This window comes from Chrysemys picta, chromosome 24 (genome assembly GCF_011386835.1).
Source record: "Chrysemys picta bellii isolate R12L10 chromosome 24, ASM1138683v2, whole genome shotgun sequence".
Classification (NCBI taxonomy): Eukaryota; Metazoa; Chordata; order Testudines; family Emydidae; genus Chrysemys; species Chrysemys picta.
In genome coordinates this window covers 7,256,492-7,276,946 of record NC_088814.1, presented here as the reverse complement: position 1 = coordinate 7,276,946, position 20,455 = coordinate 7,256,492, and the positions used below count along the sequence as shown (strand labels likewise).

The following is a 20,455-nucleotide window of genomic DNA, read 5'->3' as shown; positions in this document are numbered from 1 at the left end:
CACTGTCAGGGACATGGGGCAGGGATCATCTTCTTCTCTGTTACAAAGGAAGAAGAAAAGCCAGGGGCTGGGGACCGCCAGCAAACCCTTCCAGCGTTAGCACTTATCTCTGGTCCCCGCTGCGGTAGCGTCCGCGCGCCTCCCGACCTTTCATTTATCTTCACAGCCCATACATGAGGTCGGGCGGTGCCACCAGCCCCGTGTTACAGACGGCAATGAACAGACGCGGAGAGATTAAGGGCTTGGCTACACGGGAAAGTTATACTGGAATAAGCCACGATCTGAATTTAAACCAGTGTAGTTATACTGGTATAACTCCCCATGGGGACACACTTATTCCAGTATACGAGCGTCCATATGGGGAATGATACCAGTACGGTTCTACTGGCGCAGCCGGGAAGAGTTTCCTGTGTAGACAAGCCCTAAGGGACTTGCTCAAGGTCACACAAGGAGGTTGTAGGAGAGCAGGAACGTGAATGCAGGCCTCCAAAGTCCTAGGCAGGCCCCCTAACCACTGGGACATCCTTCCTTCTAGCTCCCCCCTCCACATGGGGTGCCTGTCACTGACAGGACTGGGAGGCCTCCGGCGAGCAGCTGCCTGGACTAGCGGGTTTGAGAAGGAGAGACGTGGGGGGTGATTTACGCACCTTCAGGTAGATGACTGCGTCTGTCCCAAAGCCCTCCATGGAGAAGAGCTGAAGGTCCCCTTGGAAATACTTGGCATAGAGTCTGGAAATGGGCAGGCCGTAACCAAAGCCAGCCTGGCGGGGCGGGGAGAAGACGACAGGAGGTTATGGTTGCAGATGTCTCTGCGAACTGCCCGACCACCAGACCCTAGTTCCCCCAACATCACCCCACCCAGACATCAGGAATCCCCCACGCCCTCCTCCCACTCCCAGGTGGCCTGGCTGTCAGACGTAGGCCCTCCGCCATCCCACCATGCCATCCCAGCGGATCAGTATATGTGCAGGCTGCTTACTGGAATCCCCTGCACACGGCTCTGGAGGGGGAGGGTGGTTACCTGGAAGGACTTAGGGAATTCCATCCACTCACCCACCCACAAAATCACCTGCAGGGACACCCAGGGGGGCCCGACTTGATCCGATACGTACCAGGGGTGTCCCGCCCGAGCCGGGCTGCGGGGTGGGTGCGGTGGAATACATGTAGCTGAAGAGCCGCTCGATCTTCCGCAGCGGAACCCCGCCACCCCGGTCGCTCATCTGCGCGACGGGACATTGTGTCAGCGACCCCCCACATGCCCTGAGCAGCGGCGCGTTAGCCATCCCCACCCCCACAGGGAGAAATCCCAGTAGCCCAGCAGCGCTTGATATAGAAGAAGCATCACTAGGCCATGACAGGGCACTCTGTCCAGCCCCCCTTACTGGAGGAAATGCCCTTGTGCGGCTGTGGGAGCAGGGAAAACAGCCTCAGGGTTCAAGCGGGAGGCTCCCAAGCAAGGACTGGCTACGGGCATCCCAGAAGCCGCAGAGATGAGCTGCGCTGGAGAAGAGAAGCTAAACAGCATCTGGGGGGGTGGGCTAAATACCCCCCCACACACATGCTCCCCGAAGTCTCAGGCCCAGGGGGACAACAAGTCAGATAGTCAAACAGAACTCAGGAGGGTCCTCTTGCCCGATCCTCTATTATCCACTAGCCCACATGCCCTCAGGCTACCTGCTGCACTGCAGGGGACTCCCAGGCCAAAAGTGAGCACCCTGGGGAATTAGCCTGATGCTGAGGGACCCTTTCTATCCCTCGGACCCTCAGCCAGGCCACCTACCTTGATAGAAAGATCTTCTTTACCCAGCGCTACCATCACCTTGATGGTTGGGAGTCGGAGGCTGGACTCGTGACTCTCCACGGTGGCTCTCATGGCATTCTACGCGGGAACAAAGACAAGAAGCGGGTCATCAGGGATTTTGTAATGACAGACTGTCAGCCCCTCTAGCCTGGCCCCTGCCTGCCCTGATGCTTGAGGAAGGTATAAAAACCCCCACAAGGCACCTATTTGTGCAGTATTTGCAAGGGTAGGAAGTTCCTTCCTGACCCTGAGCCGGTCATCTGCAGATGCCCTGAAGCAGAAGCTTGGTGGTCCTGGACTTCCCATGAGTCGATTCCTTCTTTAAAATGTTTACTAAAGCTAGTTCCCTAGGCAAAAATCCTGCAGAAATGAGTTCCACGGGTTAACACTGTGGCTGAAAACGTGCTATCCTTTACCCATCTCTTAACTTACTCTCCTCATACATGTACTTCCTGGCCTCCACCTCACCCACCGCCAGAGGCGGGAGCTCGAAACTCCAGTGCCTACTACAGGGAACCATCGGTGGGTCAGGCAGACAGAATGCCAAGTTCTACCATGGTTCTCTCCAGCTTCGTCACCTCCTTGCAGAGAAAGAAGTGCTACAGGTGAAGGACCACAGAGACAGGAGCCTTACCTTGAAGAGCTCAAAGAGCATGTGGTAGAGGTGAGATGGGACATAGACAATGCGGATTGGCTGCTTGGAATTGTTGGCTACAAGGGAAAGAACACAGCGGCTGTAAGGGAAATGCTCCTGTAAGCTGTCGGCCTGACTCCCCCAGCCCAGGAAGGACTGACGCCCAAGGACGGCGCAGGTCCGTCTTTCGGGGCGCAGTTTTGTTCTTCAAATACCAAACTCTCCGAGTAACACGTGCAAAGCAGGCAGCAGCGGCCCAGAGGCCTTTCCTCTGCGTCTCTCCCCCTGCTATACGGCCAACCACGGGGGCCACCTTGCTTCCTGCAGCTCCCTTCTTCAACGGAGCCATTTCAGCAGATTCAACAGGGAGGTCACTGATCAGTCCCAGGCCAGGCTGGGCCGTGCTCCCCGTAAAGGGCCAGTCACCTTGTGCCAGCTTCCTTAGAGAGCTCCTCGTCCTCAGCTGCTCCCCACCAACCCCTGCACCCCACAAGCAACTCACCTTCCCACCGGGCTCAACGGCTCCCCCACGAGCATCCCCGCCCACCTGTCCCCAGGGGCTGCGGGTCCCTCTAGACTCACCGCTGACTTCTTGGATCTCCAGATCGGGCGAGGTCATATAATACTGGTCGCACAGCAGCTTGGCCATGTTGTAGGCATCTGGAGAACAGGGAGAGGTGGGATCGGCACCGATTCTACCCAACAGAGCAGAGCTCAGCGCCTGCTTTCCCCTGGGACAGGCTCAGGACTTAGCGAGGGGACGGGAGACAAGGAATTTCAGCATGGACAGCGCAGGGAACGACAGACTGGAGCGGGATATTTGCTCCAAGAAGGACAAGTTGGGCATCAGCCGGGTGAACTTCCCCCAGGCTGCTCTGTGCCACTGTCCCCTGCCTGACAGGGACCCCCTTTTAGGGACAAGGGGAGCTCAGTCACTGTGGCCCACCAGTGCTTGGCATCTCTGGGGTACCCCCGGGGCAGTCTGACATGTGTCAGGTGAATGCTTGTCCACCGGCACCTAGGCTGAGATCTACCAAATTCGTCACACAGAGAGGCTTCCAAACAAACAGCCCTCAGGCCCCGCTGGCCTGGCACGGATCAGAACCGGATCCCCCTGCTGATCTCCCGAGCCAGCCAGTGTCCCCTCCCCGAGACACCAAGATGAGGTTGCACTGGGGAGACCCTTTAGCCTTCTGCGCTCCACCACCCTTTTGTGGGGATGCTGCCTCTCCGCCTTTACGGGGCACAGACCTCTCACAACCTCGGACACGTCACAGTGGGGGTCGATGCTGCCAATGTGCTTGGGGTGAGCCGGGTTGGTGCTGCCATCAAAGAGCAGGCCTGCATGGGAAGAGCGGGAGGGGAAGGAGAGACAAGGGGGGAGGAGAAGGAGGAAGGGCCTCAGCACAGACTGAAACATACGAGTCCAAGGAGGAACCCAGAAGGATCAAAAACATGCGTGTCAGTTTCCATCTCTCCTACCCTGTCCCTCTGTCCCAGTACTCCCCACCCACCCACAAATTCTACCCCTCGGCCCCAGTGCCCTACTGGACTCTCCCTGCTTATAGGGTCTATTCCCTGATTCCCTCTCGTCTAGCCCAGAGGTCTTCCGGGCGGTCCATCAACTCATCTAGATATTTGCTTCATTTTACAGGTGACATAAAAAGGACTAGCGAAGTCAGTACGAACTAAAATTTCATTCACCCAGTGACCTGTTTATACTGCTCTATATGTCAGGACAACATTAATATTCCAACTGATTTATTTTATAATTATCGGGTAAAAAGGAGAAAGTCGGCAATTTGTCAGTAATAGGCTCCAGCGACTCGTGTGTGGTTTTAGGTCTGATTTTGCAAGCAAGTAGTTTTTAAGGGACGTGAAACTTGGGATATGCAAGACAAATCAGACTCCTGAAAGGGGTCCAGTGGTCTGGAAAGGTTGAGAGACGCTGCACATTTTCAATACTGTGCCCATCACCGCAGCATCTCATCCCTGCCTCATTCCACCTCTCCTCTGCAGCCCACTCAATCCCTTCCTCTCGCCTGTCCCCTCCATGGGAGACAGCAGGCTTGGCGGGGCGGTTGGCACTCACTGTGCTGGTTGATCAGCATGCGGATGGAGATGCGGCTCAGGTAGAAGCGATCCAGGAAGTACTGGATGTTCTGGTTCGACACGGGGTCGTCCCCGTAGGCCTCCTTGTACTCGATTACCCCCTGCGCCATGGTCGGCACCACATCGTTGTGCCGGTTACGGATGGTGATCAGGGCGTCCGTGAACCTGGGGAGAGAGAGCAGGAAGGGAAAGCGAGGGGGTTAGTCCATGTGAGATGGGAGCAGCTCATCATAGAGCGAGGCGAGGATAGAACCAGCTTCCCAGAGCCTGGAACCAGAGGGCTACAACAAGGAGGCAGGGGACAGCAAGACCCCCAGTCCATTCCAGGGAGGCACAGCAATCCAGTCCAGGTTCCCCTATGGCTGAAGGAGCTCTCCCCCATTCTAACCCTAATGCGGGCTTTCAGCAGTGCGCAGCTGCCTGGGAAATCCCGGAGCAGATTCCACCGCACAGCTGACATGGACATGGATGTAACATTAGCGATGGCTGAAGTGCCATAGCTGGAATTCAGCTCTGGATTGGGGCGGGGAGGTCCAGAGGGAGCTGGGACCTGTGATAAAATTTCGGTGACACTCAAGCCCAACCGCAGCCCGAGCGGAGGTCCCTGCCAGGATCCGGGAGCCGGGCAGCAAGAAAGCACGACTGTCCCGTTCAATGCGGCCATACAAAAGGAACCCTTGCTCAGGTATCAGTTCATTGCTAAATGCAGACGGTAAAAATCATAAATAGCAACACAGAAAAGGCAAAAACGTTCACTAGGGAGTCCTGTGGTGTATCTGGAACGAAGCAGGAGGACGTATCCATCGCACTGGAATAGAAAATGTACCATTTGGAAAAAGAAAGAACGTGAGGGCCCATATAACTTGCATCCACGGGCCTTAAAGAAACCAGCTGAATCACTACTGTTAATTTTTAACCGATCTGGGAAAACAAGAGAAATTCCAAATTGGAGGCCTGCCCCTGCAGTCCCAACATTTAAAAAGGGGCGAAGGGATGACCCAGCGAACTACAGATCCGCTGGCTGATGTGATTCCCAGGCAAATGACAGAGTCTCCGATTAACTGTTCCATCAAAGAATTAGAGACGAACAATACAGCTAAAGCCAGTCAGCAGGGTTTCATGGAAACTAGGTCTTATCAAACAAACCTGGTATCTTGGTTTTTTGACAAGATTACAGGTCTGGTTGATAAAGGTAACTGCGCATAGTATCCCTAGATTACTCCAAGGCGGTCGACTTAGTACCAGATGACATTCGGATTGTTTTCCGGAATTAACGAGGCGCTCATTAGATGGATTGCCAGCCGGCTCAATGACAGTGTTGTTGTTACTGGGGAGATATCACTGAGTGGGGCTGTTTCTCAAAGGGTCCCCCAGGGACTGGTTCTTGATCCGGTGCTATTTGATATCTTCTAGATGATTGATAAAAGTCATATAACATTTTTGCTGGTTAGGTTTGCAAGATGGCACAAAAACGTGTGGGGTAACAGATAATGAGGACAACAGGTTAACGGTACAGAGCTCTCTGAGTCGCCTGGTCAAATGGTCACAATTTAATCCACTCAAACGGACGTTTACTCATCTGGGATGAAAGAAAGCAGATTACACCTAAAGGAGGGGAGACTAGGTCTTGGGAAGCAAGAACTCACAGGAGGACTTCGGGGTCATGCTGTTGCTAAGGGGTCTAATGTAATGCGGGGATGTAGACAAAGAGGGAATTCAAGCAGAAATTGACAAGTGCACAGCATTGGTAAGGTGGCTACTAGAATACTGTGTCCATTTCCGGTCTCCACGCTTAGAGGGGGATGTGGCTGGATGGGAGAGAAGCAAGCCTGGCAGAGAGAGGCTTAAGGAGCTCCACTTCCTCGGTCTATGGAAGAGCAGGCTGAGAGGTGACTTGGATCACGGTGTATTGGCACCCGCGCACGGGAAAGGTACTGGCTAGGTGGGGGTGGGGCGTTGATCATGCTGACACAGGCATAACAAGCGCCAATGGCTAGATCCAATTCAGCCTTGAAATATGCTGCAGTTTGCTAGCCAGGAGGGTGATTCAACACAGGAACAGCTCCCCAGCGTGGTGGACTCTCGGTCCCTGGGAATCGCCAAGTGGAGATTGGATATCTGAAAGATACGCTTCAATGCAGGTTCTGGGAAAAAGCCTTTGGCTTGTGGACACAGGCGGTCAGACGAGGTGACTGAAGGGTCCCTCCTCCCAGTCAGCCCACACCCAACTTACTGTCCCAGGGTGCCTTGGTCCTCGGGGTCTTTGTCCAGGAACTCCATGATGTCCAGCAGGCTCTGAACGTACCTGTGGGGGAGTGGGGAGGAAAAGGGATGCAGGCTCCGTTTATATTCCACAGCCACACGCTGGGAGCACGGATCAATGCAGAGTGGCCCCAATCCCCATCCCTCTACAGGCAGGCGCCCCCGAGAGCCCGTGTGGGACAGCAGTGCCCCACTACCCGCCTCCATGGGGGGGGGAGAGGATCCACAGAGTCTAGGCACAGCACTTTACAAACAGGAATTGCTTCATCCACTGCTGAAATGCAGCCAGCTCTGGAGTGGGAAGCAGCAGCGCACACACACACACACACACGAGTTTAGGGCTGGAAGTGGAGAACACTCTGGGATTTCTAACAGGCAGGATCGCCGCTTGGCATCCGCAGCAACACAGCCCCCCCCTGCAATGCAGCAGCCAGTGGTTTAGTGCTGAATTACAGGGAAGGCTGCCTCCTACGGAGCCACCCCCACAACTTCCAGCGGCATTTGGGCTTTCTGCAAAGGTCTCCCCTCCAAACCCCAATCCAGCCCAACCCTGCTTAGCTTCACCTGCCAGGATCTTAACCTGCAGCCATTGCCGCTTGGGCTACTGAATCAAAGGCCTTCCTTGCCTGCTACTGCAGATTCCCGAGGTCCATCTCTGGGAGCCCAGTCGCAGCAGACCTGCTCGTTCACCCACTGCCTACCATTCCCTAGAGCACGGTCACCCAGCCCGCCTCCCACAGCGGGACAGGAGAGACGGCCTAGCCTAGAGCCTTGCACGATGGGAAGTATAACGGGCGAAGGAGGAGCAGCGCACCAGCAGCGGGGGGCCAGCGACTTCCCAGGCCTGCACCTTGCCAGAGGCTTTGGGACATGCAGCGCACCTTGCCTTCTGCAGCCTCAGCTTATCAGGAACGTCTGCCAGGCGAGCCCTGAGCAAGCAGCCCGTCCCCTCCCCTGGGTCAGTTTCCCTCCAGGCACACAGCTCCTTCCAGGGGGCACCATGACAGCTGCAAACTCCTAAGCAGGCTGGCTGTCAGCGTGGGGACGGAATGGCTTCCCAGGGCTGTGTTATATTGGCTTGGGGATGTAGGTTACAGGGAAGCAGCCGCAAAGGCACCGGTCCTGAAAGAACAGGAAGTTTTGATCACGGGATCCCAAGGGTGCAGGAGGAGGAGTACAGGAGCGGTTCACCGCCAGAGATGACGGGGCAGATCCCGCCACCAGTCACAAGGGGATGAGGGGTGGAAGGAGAGTGCTCATGTGGGCCCCATCACCAGAGCTACCATGCAGCACAGCATGGTGTGGGGCTTATGCCAGAGAAGCAAGGACTGGAGTGGCAGGAGGGCCCTGGCTGGTCTGGAACGGAAGGGCTGTGGGAAGGTCAGGGTACTGGAGCAGTCTAGATACCCCTGTAGCACTCAAGCATGTTGGCAGAACTGGGTGTGGGAAGGTTAGGGCTGGACTAGCAGGGGGGGGCTGCAAGAAAGGACTGAGGTGCATGGACATACGTGGGGAGCCCAGGGCATCAGGGGAGCCACAGGGGAAGGATGGAAGGGCACTGGCAAAGCTGTGTAGAGGGCACAGGGCTGGAATAGCAGGTGAGCTGCAAGGGCATTGGCGTTCGGAGGCTCAGAGGAGTGGGAGAAGCTGCTCGACAGCCAACCCCTCTGAGCGCTCTAAGGGGCGCTGCGATGGGGGCTCCCGTGGGTCTCCGGGTCAAGCCACCTGAGCAGATGTGAAAGACCGCAGAGCTCCATGCTGGAGAGGGGTGCAGCCAGGGGACCTCCCTGGCCCCTCTGAGGAGGGGCTGCTTAAACAGACATGGTGTGGGGGAAGAAGGAACAGATGGGAGGGCTGAAGACGCACCCACCCACAGGGGACAATCGCGTGTGGCAGCTTAACCAGCCACCCCTTACTTCACAGCCCCTCGAACCTCCGGGGTGCTCAGACCTGGCAGATTAATAATAAAGGGGTCGAGGAGCAGCACAGGGTTAAAAGGCACCCCCCCACCGCCATTGGCGCAGGCAGCAAAGGGTCGACGGCCAGCTCCTTGGGATCACTGATGCAGGAATGCACCTTCCAGGAGGGCAAATTCCAGCCTCGCTGCAGGCAAGGGCCAGGTTACTATTAACTTGGGCTCCTGCCCCCTCAGCTCCCGGGGGAGTGGGATTCAGCTGGTCTGGGCAGCCTCTGGCCCTGCCGGATGCAGCAGGAACCAGGAACACGGAGGGGAAAGAGGAAATCGCTGGCTGCACAAACAAGCTGTCACGTGATCCCGAAGCCCCAAAGTAGGACAAAGTTCAGGCTGCTGCTGTCTGGTAGTCAGGGGCCGGGTATTGGGGCGGATCTTAAAGGGACATTTCCCATTTCTTCCCCTTCCTGTTGGCCTACAGAGGCCCAAACCTATAAGGACCTGACCAGAGCAGCTGGTGCCTTTGAAATGACAACAAACCAGTCCGAGGGGGAAGAAGAAATCCAAGCATGGGCTGCAGGCCGGCGGGCTTTCAAGGGTTAAATACAGTCGCTGCCCCACAAACTGCAGTACCCAGCATGACCTGGCGGGGGCGCCACAACCGCTGGAGTAACACACTTCCCCCGATTCCTAGAAAGCCAAGGGCGCTTTGGAAGTCTCCCTGCTCCTCAGCGAAACCCAAACGGGTTCTGCCCAGGGCTGGGCGAAGCGCTAAGTGAAAAAGACCCCAACTGTTATGTGTTGGGCTGATCCTGCTCAGATGTTCCATTGTCCTGGCGCGATTTAATGAGCTGGTCCGTTGCTGGCCCAGGTCTAGTCTAGGAAGAGGTGTTTCTCAGCATGATCTGTCGGCTAGCTGTTCTTTACAGGGGTTAAGCCCTGTCTACACTAGAGGTCAAAATGCCGTCGCTAACGAGTGTACACACAACCTGTTTTCCCAGGCTTGGTCGACACTAGAAAATTGAGTCGCCGTGTTGTGAAAAAGCCCCATCCCCGACCAGCGTAGTTAAGCCGACCTAAGCCCCAGTGTAGACAGTGCTAGGGCGATGGGAGAATTCTTCCATCAGCTTAGCTACCGCCTGTCGGGGACACGGAGTACCTACGCAGATGGGAGAACCTCCCGTTGACGCTGGTAGCCCCTATCCTGAAGCGTGACAGTGGCAAGCTATGCCACGGTAGCATTTCAAGTGTAGACGGGCCCCTAGTCTAGATGTGGTCTCTTGAGTATGAACAGTCTCAGCCCCCAGCCCTCCCCAGTTACCACTGCGATTTGACTCCCCCTTGTGCCATTTCACACCCACACACTCAGTATGTCCATTCCAGAGGCCCTCGCCTGGGAGGGCCTTTGAGCTGCCATCCTCATTCTCCTCCTGCATCTGTTACATGTAAACCCAGACCAGGCGAGCAAGGGGCTTGCTGAGAAGGAGAGTTGGTGGGTGCCGTGGGATATGGAAAGGCTGGCAGTGCCATGCTCCCCCCCAGGCTAGCAGTGCCATGCCCCCCACATACACACAGATTAGCTGCCCGCCCCCACCCCCTTGACTGGCAGTTCATCCTACTCACCAGCTCTGCACCAGCTGCACCGAGGGCGTGCTGATGACCCGGTCTGGCAGCAGGTTGATCTCCTTCATGATGTTGGACAGCCTGACAGGCAGCTCCTGGCGGAGGAAGGTGAAGGAGGTTTTCTCGCAGGCATTGCTGGACCCTAGAGACAGAAGCCCCACCATTAGAAGAGCAGGATCTCAGTGACCCCCAGCCTGATGATGGGGAAGTAGGCACCTATCCCTTCAGGAGACACCCACCTGTCCTGCCCCCGATATCCGCTCAGGATGGTACATCAGACCACCTGTTGGACTCCCAGAAATCAGGTGCTCACCCAGAGCATTTACCTGGTTCCTCTGGCCCCTTCCCCCACCACAGCCCCTTGCATCAGAGGATCTCACGCTCATCCATAAACATTACACCTCAGACCCCCACTGAGTACAGCTTTAGCCAATCTAACCACTAGGCCACATTCCCTTGCAACTGGCTGAATTCCATCAGGGTCTTGGGCACAGCTCTCAGGATGGGGAGGGGGAGGAAAGCTGTCCCCATCACTTCACCCCCAATCGCATACCAGCCCTTCTCATCTGCTGCTTACCCCCCCACCCATCAGAGTCACCTCCTCCAGCTGCCTAGCTCCAGGAGGGGATACTGGCTAGGAGACTCACAAGGGAAGCCAGGTCGCACGCGAACCCCAGGCTGCAGCCCATTACTGCCCAGCGTGGGAAATGGGGAGAATACCCCCATCACTTTGAAGGCATGCACCCACAAGGCCAGGGCAGGTGGGGTTGTCTAGTGGTTTGAGCAAAAGACTGGCGTCTCTGTCTGGCTCTGCCACTGATTCACAGAGTGACCTCAGGCATGTCACCTAACCTCTCTGTGCCTCGGATCCCTCCATCCCTACACATCACTCCAATCACGGGGCCTCCAAAGAGTCCTGTACGGTTATTTTTCGTCACTGCCCCCCAGGTTGGGAGTGGGTAATCTGCACACTGGCTGCCTTCCCCGGGTCCAGGAGCCATTTCTCAGGCTCCCTCTCTGGAATCAAACCCTGCAATAGAGAATTCAGCACTGGGGTCCCCAGGGACCACAGAAATTGCAGCGCTGGGTCCTCACAGCCCCAGGGACCAGAGCCTGGCACACGTGGTACGTGCGGCATTCGGCGCGCACACAGTCCTGAAGCATCGCTTGCCTGTTCCTGAGCTCTGACGTGTCCCTAAGCACAGCACAGCACGATTGTGGGCTGCCTAAGGAGAGCTTGGCCCTGCCACCGAGTGACAGACAGACGCTAGGAGCCTTAATGACCGGGGAACTCCCAACAGTGGCCAGCAGAAAGGAAACTAACAGCCTTATTGGCAGCAGCTCCAAGTTCTGCAACCAACACACCACCCCGCCCCGCACTCCCAAAGCACCCGGGTGACAGGGACACGGGCCAAGATGCTCCAGGAGGGTCCGGAGGAAGGAAAAAAACTAGGGGGTGATTATTAGATCACAGCAGGGCTATAGAGTAACTGCAGGGAGAAGAGAAGAGGTGGGAGGCTGGTAAACAAGGGCACAGTTCTGGAGAGAGCACTGGCGGGTGTACGTGTGTGTGTTTAACTCACACGCACACAAATGTACAGATGTAACCCGAGCCACTGCACGTTCGGACACCCCTGGCAGTTTCTATCTAAACAACGGCACAGACTGTTCGGAAGACAAGTGGCTAGCGGAAGGGAGAGAAAAGCACACGCGCGGGTGTTCGCGCACACGCACAGCAGCAGGCATGTCAGAAGGTTGCCGCCCAGCGCAAGCCAGCCAGGTGTGACAGGGGCTTTAGCTCGCGTTTTGAAAGCACCGGCAGGCCCGTCATTTGTTCTGGAAAGAGAAGCCACACGAAATGGACACAGAGGACGGCTCGCGCTGGGGGGGGGCTGGAACGGTTCTAGGACGCGGCAGAGGGCACTGGATCCGATATGAGCAGGCACCCTCCCCCTTTCAGCACACGTCTAAGGACAGCCGGAAGAGAAGGGGGTGCTGTGATGCATTTCAAATAGTTTATGGCAATAAACCTCTTTGCCTTTTCCTATCTCCTTCAGACCACGGATCTCCATGTACATCAGTGAATCCATCTTCTCAGCCTCCCCCGGGACGTGGCTCGGTCTCGCTACCCCCAAGCGACTGAGGGGGAAACTGAGGCTCAGAGCCGGGAAGGGAGGGCCAGGAACAGAACCCAGGCACCCCCTGCTCTAGCTAGTGGGCTGGGAAGCAGCAAGGAGGGGCTATATCCCGAACCCCAAAGCAAGACAGCACCCTCTTGTTTTCAAACAGGATTTTCCAGGGGGGAGGATCCTTGGAGGGTTTGGGTGTATCAGAGTCAGACTCCCCAGAGCAGGGAGGGAGGGCAGAATACGTGGTGTGGGGGGGATGGATGGGGTGTATTCCAACCTCTCATCCTCTCCCCCAGCTGTCCCTTAGAAGAGTGGACAGCAAACCTTACAGTAATCCAGGGACAAGAGTAGCCATCCTCTCCTCCCCCCACAGCTCCTGCTATGGCCTAGGGGGAGAGGGGGGTCCAAATAAACTGCTCTCTATTCTCCCTCCACTGATTTAATGCACCACCCTACCCACTGGTTTCCCCTACGTCCTCCACTCCCCAGAGAACAGGAGCTTTTCTGCTCCCCGCCCCCACATATCCCACTCTCAGCCCTATAGTCCTTCTAGCCCTTTCCTAGCCCCCGCCCTTGGTAATGACTCCCCCACATTGAGTCGCCAGCGGGGCCAGAACCAGTGCTCTCTGGCACCAAAAGCCCAAGCCCCGACCCACTGAGCTAGAGGGGCAAATCGGCCCCCCAGCCACAAGAAGGGACCACTTAGCCACCGTGTTAAGCCCATGCCACCCCGTCTGAGCCCCTCAGGAATTCAGACCCCTAGTCAGGCCTCTACTATGTCCCCAACCCCATCACCGCCCCCCACAGCACCACTGCCCCATAGCCAGATTGCCCCTAAGCCCTGAGAGCAGGGGATCGCTCCAAAATCCCTGAACTGCTCTAGAAAGCTGCTCCCCGCTCCCACTCCAATGACTTCCCTTCTGTCCCCGGGGGCATTTACCCAGGGACTAGTCCACAAAGAGAATAGGCAAAGCCGGCCCCACTGCGACCCCCCTGCCCCAGCGGGTTGTTAGTGAACATGGACAGCAGGGAGCCCCTGATCTGCCCAGCACCGTGCCCCCAAGGGGAGGGGAAAGGCAATATCCCGAGCTCAGGACATACTGCCAACAGAGCAGGGAGAAGGCAGCCCTGCCTCCAACCTGCCCCATGGATCCCCTCCCCTGCCTCCCCAGGGAGGGAGCGGGGGGAGAGGGGGGGCATTTATTCCAGTCCAGGAATTGCTCCTTGGGAATGGGGAAAGAGGAAGAGTTTGTCGGCCCCATGCCCCCCAGCCCCTGTTGCCAGGGGGGTAGGTACCCAGGCAATGTGTGTGTGTGTGTGTGGGGGGGGTAACTACCACAGTCCAAGAACTGCTTCACAGGGGTGGAGGGAAAACCTGCCCCTCACAAGCCCCCGGGGTACTGACCTGGGGGGTACGTGGCAGGGACCCGGATGGGCGGTGGAGGGGGATGTACACAGGCAGGAGGCAGAGGGGTGACGGACCCCGGGGAGTGTATACATGGGGGAGGAAAGGCCCATGGGGAAGGGGATGGATAGAACCAGAGAGTATTTACCCAGGCTGGGGAGGAGACTATTCGCCCGGAGATGGAGGCTGTATGTACCTGACGGTATTTACCTCCACAGAAAAGGCAAAGGGGGTATTTGCCCAGGGGGGGGGAGGGGCCTGGGGATATTTGCCCAGGACCCCGTTGGGTATTTGCCAGGGGCAGGGCCTGGGTGGGAGAGCTGCCCGGGGTATTTGCTGGGGGCGGGGGCCCATGGGTATTTGCCTGGGTGGGACAGTGGGGGAGGGGCCCGGGCGGTATTGGCCCTGGTGGGCGAGGGGGCGGCAGGGGAGGGTCCCGGGTGTATTGGCCCGGCGGGGGGGAGGGTCCCGGGCGCTATTGGCCCCGGTGGGGGAGGAGCCCGGGAGGGGAGGGGCCCGGGGGTATTGGCCCGGCGGGGGGGAGGGGCCCGGGCTGTATTGGCCCGGCGGGGGAGGGGTCGTGGGGGAGGGGCCCGGGCGGTATTGGCCCCCGTGGGGGAGGGGCGGCGGGGAGGGAGGGGCCCGGGCAGTATTGGCCCCGGTGGGGGAGGGGTGGCGGGGAGGGAGGGGCCCGGGCGCTATTGGCCCCGGTGGGGGGGGGAGGGGCCCGGGCGCTATTGGCCCGGCGGCGGTGGAGGGGCCCGGGCGGTATTGGGCCCGGTGGCGGGGGGGCCCGGGCGGTATTGGGCCTGGGGGGAGGGGCGGCGGGGGAGGGACCCGGGCGGTATTGGCCCCGGTGGGCGAGGGGCGGCGGGGGAGGGGCCCGGGCGCTATTGGCCCCGGGGGGGGAGGGAGGGGCCCGGGCGCTATTGGCCCCGGCGGGGGAGGGGCCGGTACCGAAATCCAGGAACTGCTTCATGGAGAGCGGCGAGGGCGAGAACTTGCTGAAGTGCTCGATGTAGGACGGGGCCCCGGCGGCCCGCGCCGCCTTCTCCAGCAGGGCCCGCAGCAGCCGCATCGCGCCCGGGGCCGCCCCGCGCCGCCGGGACCCTCCGTGCCACTGACAGCGGCCTGCGGCGGGGCCGGCCAATCCCGCGCCGGCCCCGCCCCCCCGCCGCCCGCAGCCAATCGCGGTTCAAAAACATCCCCCGCGGGCCAATGGGGAGCGCTCAGACCCACGTGCCACCTGGGACACGCCCATTAACCCTTCCCTGCCCAGGGCCCTTCTGTCCGCCCACCCCCCACCCCCCGCTCTATCCCCTTACCCCCTTCCTGCCCAGGGCCCTATAGCAGCTCCCCCCTAACCCCCCATTCCCTTAACCCCTTCTTGCCCAGGGCCCTACAGCCCACCCCTACCCCCCCATTTCCTTAATCCCTTTCCTGACCAGGGCCCTATAGCTCCCCCTAACCCCCCATTCCCTTAACCCCTTCCTGACCAGGGCCCTATAGCCCCCCCCTAACCCTCCCATTCCCTTAACCCTTCCTGCCCAGGGCCCTACAGCCCACCCTAAACCTCCCCCCCTTTCCTTAACCCCTTCCTGACCAGGGCCCTATAACCCCCCCAACCCGCCCATTTCCTTAACCCCTTCCTGCCCAGGGCCCTATAGCTCCCCTAAAGGAGCAGTCAAGGGCGACAAGGCCATGGAGGAGAAGCTAACTGCATTCTTTGCATCCGTCTTCACTGCAGAGAATGTGAGGGAAATTTCCAGCACCTGCGCTAGTCTTTTTAGGTGACAAATCTGAGGAACTGGCCCAGATTGAGGTGTCAGTAGAGGAGGTTTTATGAATAAATGTATAAATTAAACAGCAATAAGTCCCCAGGACCAGAACGGTATTCACCCAAGAGTTCTGAAGGAATAAAATCATGCATGGCAGAGAGAAAGTGTTATATACTGCACATAATGCAAGAACCAGAGGTCACCCCAGGAAATGAATAGGCAGCAGGTTTTAAACAAACAAAAGGAAGCAACAGAGGGTCCTGTGGCACCTTTAAGGCTAATAAATAAATAAATGGAGATATCCCATTTCCTAGAACTGGAAGGGACCTTGAAAGGTCATTGAGTCCAGCCCCCTGCCTTCACTAGCAGGACCAAGTACTGATTTTAACCCAGATCCCCAAGTGGCCCCTCTCAAGGATTGAACTCACAACCCTGGGTTTAGCAGGCCAATGCTCACAAACCACTGAGCTATCCCTCCCCCCCCTGAAGTATTGGGAGCATAAGCTTTCGTGGGTAAGAACCTCACTTCTTCAGATGCAAGGAATGGAAATCTCCAGAGGCAGGTATAAATCAGTATGGAGATAACGAGGTTAGTTCAATCCGGGAGGGTGAGGTGCTCTGCTAGCAGTTGAGATGTGAACACCAAGGGAGGAGAAACTGCTTCTGTAGTTGGATAGCCATTCACAGTCTTTGTTTAATCCTGAACTGATGGTGTCAAATTTGCAAATGAACTGGAGCTCAGCAGTTTCTCTTTGGAGTCTGGTCCTGAAGTTTTTTTTGCTGTAAGATGGCTACCTTTACATCTGCTATTGTGTGGCCAGGGAGGTTGAAGTGTTCTCCTACAGGTTTTTGTATATTGTCATTCCTGATATCTGACTTGTGTCCATTTATCCTCTTGCGGAGTGACTGTCCAGTTTGGCCAATGTACATAGCAGAGGGGCATTGCTGGCATATGATGGCATATATAACATTGGTGGACGTGCAGGTGAATGAGCCGGTGATGTTGTAGCTGATCTGGTTAGGTCCTGTGATGGTGTTGCTGGTGTAGATATGTGGGCAGAGTTGGCATCGAGGTTTGTTGCATGGGTTGGTTCCTGAGTTAGAGTTGTTATGGTGCAGTGCGTGGTTGCTGGTGAGAATATGCTTAAGGTTGGCGGGTTGTCTGTGGGCGAGGACTGGCCTGCCTCCAAGGTCTGTAAAAGTGAGGGATCATTGTCCAGGATGGGTTGTAGATCACTGATGTGTTGGAGAGGTTTAAGCTGAGGACTGTAGGTGATGGCCAGTGGAGTATTTCAAAATGGAAGGGAGAAACAAAAGGAAGTATTTCTTCACACAACGTAGTTAACCTGTGGAACTCATTGCCAGGTGCTGTTGGAAGGCCAAAACGATAACTGGATTCAAAAAGAACGAGATACGTTCCTGAAGGACAGGTCCATCAATGGCTATTAGCCAAGATGGTCAGGGATGCACCCCATGCTCTGGGTGTCTCTAGCCTCTATTTGCCAGAAGCTGGGTGTGGAGGACAGGGGATGGATCACTGGATGGTTGTCTGTTCTGTTCGTTCTCTCTGAAGCATGTGCTACCGGCCACTGTTAGCAGAGAGGATACAGGGCTAGATGGACCCTGGGTCTGACCCAGTAGGGCCGTTCTTATGCCCTCTTGGCTGGCCAGTCTGCCTCACCCCCACATCGCTGGCCCTGATTGCAGGCAATAACCTTGCACAGCTGTAACTCCCACTGGGTTTTCCATACCTAACTACCGCAGCAACATCTGGTGGCCAAAGAAAATATGACAGCTCCTGCACAGACTCTCCAGATTATAATCATTGGTACTGGGGTAGCACCTAACAGCCCCCGTCACGGACCAGCACCCCTGTGTGCTAGGCGCTGTCACAAACACACCATGAAGAGATGAGGGGCAAGGCCAAAGGACTATGGCTTATTATTAGTTAGATTTCTGCCCTCCTGCCGCCCAGCTTGTGCTTTGTATCCTTCGCCCCCACTGCACCATGACCCCCCCCCCAAAAAGCTTCTTTCCTTTCTAGGTGATGCAGTTTGCAAATGGGTTCGTGTCAGCACCCAGTGGGCCAGATTCCGTTCCCCAGGATGCCGGTGAAGTGTCTTCCACAATATGGCTGTAACGAATCCAAAGAAGATTTCCTTATTGAGGCAGCCGGCCGCTGACGACCCTGGCGTTCCCTGGTTCCAGGCTAACCACCAATCCACCTTTGCTGCCCAGCGTCACCATGTAGACCCTGGCCTCGAACCCGCAGTTTCAAAAGCAGCTGTACATTAGACACCGTTGCTCTGGCTTTGTGCTGGCAGAAGTGAGAGATGTATCAGACCCGGTGTCCTGAGGGCGCCCCCCAGCTCTATCTATAGTCCAGAAAGTGCTTGGTAGGGATGGGCAGCATGGCCTAATGGAGAGCACCATGAATAAGCCCTCAGCAGTGGTGGGTTCTACTCCCAGCCCCTGCTCCGAGCACCTCACCTTCCCCTTCTGTAAAATGGGGATAATGAAACTGACCGCCTTTGTAAAGCGCTTTGAGATCTACTAATGAAAAGTGCTACGTACGGTTAATACCCGGAGTGCGCATCTCTGGTTTAAGCCTGGGTGGAACTGTAGGAAACTGCATGTTACAAATCAAGGAGCAATTTTTATTGGACACCATCATAACTGCTCAAGCATATTCACATCAAGGCGCAGTGACTCCAGACCTCCAGTACCATAAACGAAACGAACTCCAGTGATCAACAGCAAAAAAAAAACCCCAAATACACACTTAATAATTTAATACCCCCAGCCGAGGGCACCGAGGGAGTGTCAAAGAGTGGTCAGCGTAGGAAACCGTCATTCTTGCAGGTTCCGTTATTGTAAACCAGGGTGACACCCCCTATTAAAGCATTGTGTGATGCCTGCAAGAATGCCCCCTAGCAAGAGCGCGCCAGTGGAACGTGGCCAGCGGCTAGGGCGTGCTGGGAATGGAACGTTCCAGCCGACGGAGCTATAGCACGAAAACTCAGCTGCATGGTTGGGATGGGAAAGGGAGGCCCGGGTGATGCCTGCAGCAAGCCGAGGGTGCCACGGGGAGGGCAGCAGAGCGCTGACTGGGGCATGGACCCAGGTGGCGTCTCGCAGCTAAACAGCGATGCAGTGGCAGGATCAGCGTTAACTCTGGGACAGCATCCCATGCCAGGCCTTTCCTGTGGCAGGACCCCCTGGGGTCAGGCCCTGTGCTACTCCCTAGGAGCAGCTGGAGAGGGGACCACCGGCTCTAGGCTTAAGCAGATCCAGCCCCGGCCGAAAAGAGCCCTTACCTGTCCCATCCTTGGAGGGGAGCCGAGGGCTGCTGTTGCAAGGCGACGGGGAGGGACCATCCCCCGGTGATGACAAAACCTGCCCCTACCTCCCCCCACAACGTCCACCCTTCCCAAACCTCTCCATGAGCTGTACCCCAGTAACCATCGGCTTCCCTGGAGAACAGCTGCTCCCCTCCCCACCAAAGAACGGCCAGGGGACAAGCAAGGAAAGGTACCAGTAGCTCTGACATAAGAAACTCCAGTGGAAAAACATCCAGTGTCCAGTGCAGTGCACAGAGGGGGCCGTGATGAGGCTGAGAGGCGTTGCCTTGGCAGGATCAGGGGGTTCCGAGTATTGGAGCCACTTCCCCTCTTCTGTCCCGGTGCAGAACGCCGGGGCAAGGGCTTAACAGGGAGCAACCTGCCGGAGGCCGAGCGCGGGCGTCGGCGTGTGCTGGGGAGAAGCGGCGACCACGAACGTGCACCAAAGAGCGCCCGGGTCAGGGCGAGCGTCTGTGTGCTGCGTCCGCCGCCACACGTGTGAATCGGTGCAAGTGAGTTTGTGCACGAGTGGCCGTGTGTGCAGGCGGATCCAGGAGGAGGAGTGTCCATGTGCAAAGAGTTGAAGGGGGAGGCTGGGGACCGTGCACTAGTCATCTGCGTGCAAGCGTGGGACGGGGTTGGGGGGGGAAGTCATGTGGCTCATGGGTGGCTCGGGGTCTTGACACAACCCGCAGCAAAATGCCGTAAGCTTCCAAGTGTGTGCGGGGACTTGATTGCACAAGAGATCATCTCTGCACATGTGTGTGCACGGGGGGGGGGGTGTGAAAAGGGCAGGCAAAACAATGCTCTGTGCACCCAAGAGCATCGGGTAAGACCCAACCGTGTGTGCACAAGTGCACGGCCGAGATGCAGAGGGGTTGTGCGAGACCACACGCTGTCTGTGCATAAGGAGGCACTTTGCAGTACAGGTGAGCGTGACAGAGAGCCAGAGAGCTGGGGACGGGGTGAGGGCCAGGGCCCAGACGGAACACACAGCAATTGTGCCCTGGTAAAAGAGTGTGTCTATATGTGTGAAATAATCCATTTGTGCAAAACAAAAAGCCCCTCGTGTTCCCACTGCCGGGTCTCGCGTTGCACGGCTGCTTCCCGGGATGTGTAGCTCGCTCCCGGGCCCCTTGAGAAAGCTTTGGGGTTGCCGTTCTATGCGGTATAACTTAGGATAAATAACATGTCCCTCGCTGGCAGGGGGCTGGTCCCTGGGCTATTGACACACAGCTGCGACGTGGTCACAGGGGCAAGCCGAGCAGACAGGGTGGCGGGAAGGGGAGGGAGGGGTCAGTAGTACTTCTCCGACTCCTGCCAGTTTGTTACCCAGTGTTTCTTGTGCTTCCGGGGCAGGAAGCCGTCAGCAGGCCGGTAGCGCTCCTCCTGGCGGATCCGCACCGCGTGGTACTTGGGCATGATCCGGTAATAGCGGGTCCGCTTGAAGAAGTCGCA

The 20,455-nt window shown here is 57.2% G+C and overlaps 2 protein-coding genes and 1 long non-coding RNA gene across 5 annotated transcripts in view; 1 reads left to right on the top strand and 2 right to left on the bottom strand.

Annotated features, from left to right (window-relative positions):
* Nucleotides 1-15,014, bottom strand: part of PDK2 (pyruvate dehydrogenase kinase 2) — a 20,185-nt gene extending 5,171 nt beyond the window's left edge. The window contains exons 1-10 of the mRNA XM_065577567.1: nucleotides 14,836-15,014; nucleotides 10,345-10,486; nucleotides 6,781-6,852; nucleotides 4,528-4,712; nucleotides 3,687-3,776; nucleotides 3,018-3,095; nucleotides 2,436-2,512; nucleotides 1,781-1,879; nucleotides 1,113-1,220; nucleotides 648-761 (exon numbers count right to left, since the gene is read on the bottom strand). Coding sequence (XP_065433639.1) covers nucleotides 648-761; nucleotides 1,113-1,220; nucleotides 1,781-1,879; nucleotides 2,436-2,512; nucleotides 3,018-3,095; nucleotides 3,687-3,776; nucleotides 4,528-4,712; nucleotides 6,781-6,852; nucleotides 10,345-10,486; nucleotides 14,836-14,956 — 1,086 coding nt within the window. The 5' untranslated portion in view covers nucleotides 14,957-15,014. The remainder of the gene's footprint in view (nucleotides 1-647; nucleotides 762-1,112; nucleotides 1,221-1,780; nucleotides 1,880-2,435; nucleotides 2,513-3,017; nucleotides 3,096-3,686; nucleotides 3,777-4,527; nucleotides 4,713-6,780; nucleotides 6,853-10,344; nucleotides 10,487-14,835) is intronic.
* Nucleotides 11,462-18,464, top strand: LOC112058862 (uncharacterized). Its single transcript, XR_002888040.3, has 2 exons — nucleotides 11,462-12,124; nucleotides 17,701-18,464. It is a non-coding gene; the product is annotated as an uncharacterized LOC112058862 (long non-coding RNA).
* Nucleotides 18,293-20,455, bottom strand: part of ITGA3 (integrin subunit alpha 3) — a 54,965-nt gene continuing 52,802 nt past the window's right edge. For all 3 annotated transcript variants that reach the window (XM_065577565.1, XM_065577566.1, XM_005301935.5), the window contains one exon: nucleotides 18,293-20,455. The gene's annotated coding sequence lies outside the window, so the exon portion shown is untranslated.